General features: G+C 32.8%; 1 protein-coding gene across 1 annotated transcript; it reads left to right on the top strand.

Moving 5' to 3' along the window:
• The first annotated feature begins 310 nt into the window (after positions 1 to 310).
• LOC133792367 (geranylgeranyl transferase type-2 subunit beta 1-like) lies at positions 311 to 1,987 on the top strand. Its single transcript, XM_062230266.1, has 7 exons — positions 311 to 364; positions 444 to 594; positions 752 to 868; positions 1,130 to 1,196; positions 1,284 to 1,432; positions 1,573 to 1,706; positions 1,877 to 1,987. Exons 1-7 carry the CDS (start codon positions 311 to 313, stop codon positions 1,985 to 1,987), a joined length of 783 nt encoding a protein of 260 aa, XP_062086250.1.
• The last annotated feature ends 2,349 nt before the right edge of the window (positions 1,988 to 4,336 follow it).

Consider the following 4,336-nt stretch of genomic DNA (forward strand, 5'->3'; position numbering starts at 1 on the left):
CTATTTTTTTTTATTTTGCATTCAAGTTGCTTAAGAGCGTGCTAGAGAAGTTTAGACTAGAGTGTATTTTGATTTCTTAGTCGAGGCCTCTTTAAAACCAACTCAGGATTCGCCACTGATTTCATAAAATAACCAGGTCTCTACATAACCGTGCTTTATTGAAGTAAAACCTTTTCTTGGCAGATCAATTTCATTTCTCAAATGTAAGCCTTTTCTTTTTGTCACACACATATATATATGTACACGGACATGTTATGTTCAGGTCTCATAAAAGGGAAATGAAATAAAGTTACTGAAGCTTAATTTGCAGATGGGAGAGTTAGCGGCGAAGAAGCATGCCAATTACATTGTATCAGTGGAAAAGGTCTGTTCTATCCCAAATTACACCCTCATATCGAATAGCATTTGTATATCTAAAGGTATGTGAAATTTGTTGAAATCAGAAAAAAGGGTCATTTGAATCTGTGGTGATTGAGCATTTGAGAATGAATGGAGCATATTGGGGGCTCACCACTCTTGACTTATTGGGAAAGCTTCATGTTATGGATGTTGATCAAATTATTTCATGGCTCATAAGTTGTCAACATGAGTCAGGTTTGTAAAAAGATGATTTTGAAGATTTTTTTTTTATATATATATTGGCTTTTAGATGACGAGGAATGGATTAAGACAGAAAACTTAAAGTTGTTATTGCTATGGAGAAAGTGGTCACTAATTAGTTTCTCTGCCTTATTTATTTATTTTTATACAGGTGGTTTTGGTGGTAACATTGGGCATGATCCACATGTAATGTATACCCTAAGTGCTGTGCAAGTTTTAGCCCTCTTTGACAAGCTTGATGTTCTAGACATTGAGAAGGTGTCAAATTGTATCCTTTTTACCATTTGTTTATGTTCAAATTACTTTTACACAAGTTTGAAAAGAAATCTTCTTTCATCTTATTACAAATGTTTAATTTTATTTTTGGCTGTGCATTCTGGAGGTAGTGTAGCTTTGCTAGCTTAAAAAAGGATAAATGATTACTTGGCTTATGAGATTTTATAACTTAGCAAAATTGGTAATTATTAGTAATGACTATTGAATGCATAGTCCAATTAAACTTTATTGCGTTACTTAGCTATTAAATCAGATGTTGCTGGGCTGCAAAATGAAGATGGATCATTTTCCGGGGATGAATGGGGTGAAGTTGATACAAGGTAGTCTTGTCTCTTATTTTCTTCTTTGCCTCTTGTTTTGTTGAAGTTAGTATTCATTGATTTTTTTTTGTCTTTAAATTGCATTAGATTCTCCTATATTGCAATATGCTGCCTTGCATTGGTGCATCAGTTGAATAAAATTAATGTTGAGAAGGCTGTGAAGTATATAGTTAGTTGCAAAAACCTGGATGGTGGATTTGGATGTACACCGGGTGGAGAGTCTCATGCTGGGCAAAGTAAGCTACAAGTCTATTGCAATATGAGTTTATTAAGTTTTGATTTTGGATTTATACCTCGTGTGATTTACTTCTATTGTCAGTGTGTTAAATTTAGTCCAGTCAAGAATAACAATGATGTTTTGTCACCATCACTGCAGTTTTCTGTTGTGTGGGAGCTCTTGCTATTACAGGGTCTCTGCATCATATCGACAAAGACCTTCTCAGGTGGTGGTTGTGTGAGCGGCAAGTCAAATCTGGAGGTCTTAATGGGTGCCCAGAGACACTTCCAAATGTATGTAGAATTCTTATTTAAAAAGAAATTGCTTTGTTTATTTTTTATAAGATACATTTAGAGCCCTGCATCTTGGACCTCCACTTAATCATTGAATCATTTGAGCTAGTCTCAAGTGGAAAAAGAAACAAATATTTGTTAAAGCCTATTGAATTATTTTTCTTAACTAGGTCTGCTATTCATGGTGGGTCCTTTCTAGCCTGATCATGATTGACATAGTACATTGGATTAACAAGGAAAAACTTGTGAAGTTCATCTTAGACTTCCAGGTAATCTTATAACTATGCAAAGTACTCTTATCTTTCAGATCATCATGTTGGGAACAAGGACATTTTCACTCTTACCTCTGAGGATTTTGGTTAATTTTTGTAATCTCAGGATGTAGAAAATGGAGGAATTTCAGAAAGACCAGATGATGCAGTTGATGTCTACCACACATACTTTGGTGTAGCTGGTAAAATTACTTGAGTTCTTTCATTTTCTTTTGAATTTGCATGCCGCCCTCTCTCTATGAAAGTTAACAGTCTAGGATGCATTGCATTTTGAAAGCATCTGTAATGCCAAAATTTCGAATTTAACTATTTGTCCTCTGTTATAAGTTCTGTTCATAAAATTGGTACTATTTCATAGTTTAGGAAGGGTAAGATAATACAGAGAGACACGTGGGGATAGTTGAGTAATCACTTCTATGGGTTTGCATTTTTTTTTTGTCTATGAAATTTTGAACGTAGGCATTTAGGAAACAGTGTAGTTATCTCTTTGGCTTGTGCCCTGAATTTCATTAGGTGCTAATTAAATGGTCTTTATGTTGCATTTTATTTTTATGACATGAAATATGGTTGGTGCAGGACTTTCACTTCTTGAATATCCAGGATTGAAAGCCATAGATCCAGCCTATGCTTTGCCGGTTGATGTTGTAAATAGATTTTTCTTGGGCAAATAATGATCCTGAAGAACAACTTATGATTCTAATTATAACTGATCTCATTGTTTTCTCTTTTATAGGAAATAAAGAAAATAATATATCTTTATATTGAAGTAGAAATATATTGTTAAAGGGATAATGCTTTGGACATTGTTTTAAATCAAATGCAGTCTCGTGATCGTGGTCATTTGAATATGCCAGCTGATGAAAGAGAAAAGAGACACCAACATAATTTCATGCATGTAACAACTCATACATCTCAAGAATGGGTTGCAACCTTTGTTAGGTATGCTCATATATAGCATTAGCATTAGCATGTATGATTTATAGATAATGAAACCTTCTCAATGTGGAGATTGACATATATTCTAGGATTTCAAATTTCACTTCTGTTCTAAGAAGGAAAAATATTTATCTATTCATACCAGCTAGTGTTTCTTTTTCAGGCTTTATTCTAATCTAGTGTCATTTTTTGTTTCTCCATTTCAGTGAACTTAATGATACTATTGTGGAAGCTCAACTGAGGACTAGGCAAGTTCCACCTCTACTTCCTATGAAAGAAGCAGTTGATCACTATTTGGAATCCAATAATAGATGATTCTTAGTTTATTTACATTAATTTACTAAGGAATGGAATGAACTTTATGAAGTTTTTTTTATTTTGGTAGGGGTAACCTTAAAATGATAACTTTATGACTTATTTTAGTATTGAACATTATAAAGAATTTTAGCATTAAACATTTTATTATTGAATGGTTTTTTTCTAGTTTATTTCTAATATATAACATTTATAAATAACTGTTATTATCTTTTACCTACACATAACCATTAAATTTGAACAAAATATAAATTGTGTAACAAACCAATAAAATAATGATATGTGGACTAATAAAATGACACCAAGTAGGATGCCACATATGATGCCACGCAGAATGCCACGTAGGATACCACATATGATGACACGTAGGATGCCACATATGATGCCACGTCATCAGACACGTAAAACTACAAAAACCATGTCAGCATACACGTAGGATGCCATGTCATCAAACACGTCATTTGATGACTCATCAATTGATTTATAACTTAGTGGGGTCCACTGATTCTTTTACCTACCAGTGTTAATAAGTGTAGGTAAAGACTCTTTCCCCACTAACTTTTACCTACCAATCTCTACCAATTCAATATTGGTAGGTAAACCATATTACCCACCATTAGGCTAGTTTTACCTACACTTACAATTGGTAGGTAAAGACCCCATTTTCTTGTAGTGTAATGGATAATTAATAGCGTATCTATATTTGTTATAGAGCACGCTACGAATTCAAGAGTGCAATTCTGAGTCTTTAGTGGAGTCAAGAGGAATTAATAAGTTAGTAAATTTATTTGTTAGATTTATGATAACTTATTGGAGCTTGATTTCATAGGCCCATGTTCCCCATTGTACCTTGGATAAAATCATCTAGATAGTCTCAATTAATTGATTTAATTATCAATTAGAATTATCAAAGTTGACCAAGTCAATTTTGGATAGTTTCACAGAGTTATGTAATTTTGAGAAGAAAAGAGAAATTATGGCAGATTTATTAATTAAGATAAATTGGTATCTAAATTAATAAATAAGTTTAAATCAAGGTTCAAATTATAAATAATTAATTTGATAAAGGATTTAAATAATTAATCAATAGAAAATAATACATGCCAT

Source organism: Humulus lupulus, chromosome 7, assembly GCF_963169125.1.
Source record: "Humulus lupulus chromosome 7, drHumLupu1.1, whole genome shotgun sequence".
Taxonomy (NCBI): domain Eukaryota; kingdom Viridiplantae; phylum Streptophyta; class Magnoliopsida; order Rosales; family Cannabaceae; genus Humulus; species Humulus lupulus.

Bases quoted from the DNA above. Each gene is read 5' to 3' on its own strand.
- LOC133792367 (XM_062230266.1), top strand. From the start codon at position 311: ATGGGAGAGTTAGCGGCGAAGAAGCATGCCAATTACATTGTATCAGTG. The intron at 869-1,129 runs GTATCCTTTTTA...CTATTAAATCAG, and splicing joins CATTGAGAAGGTGTCAAATT to ATGTTGCTGGGCTGCAAAAT. The intron at 1,707-1,876 runs GTATGTAGAATT...TTTCTTAACTAG, and splicing joins GCCCAGAGACACTTCCAAAT to GTCTGCTATTCATGGTGGGT.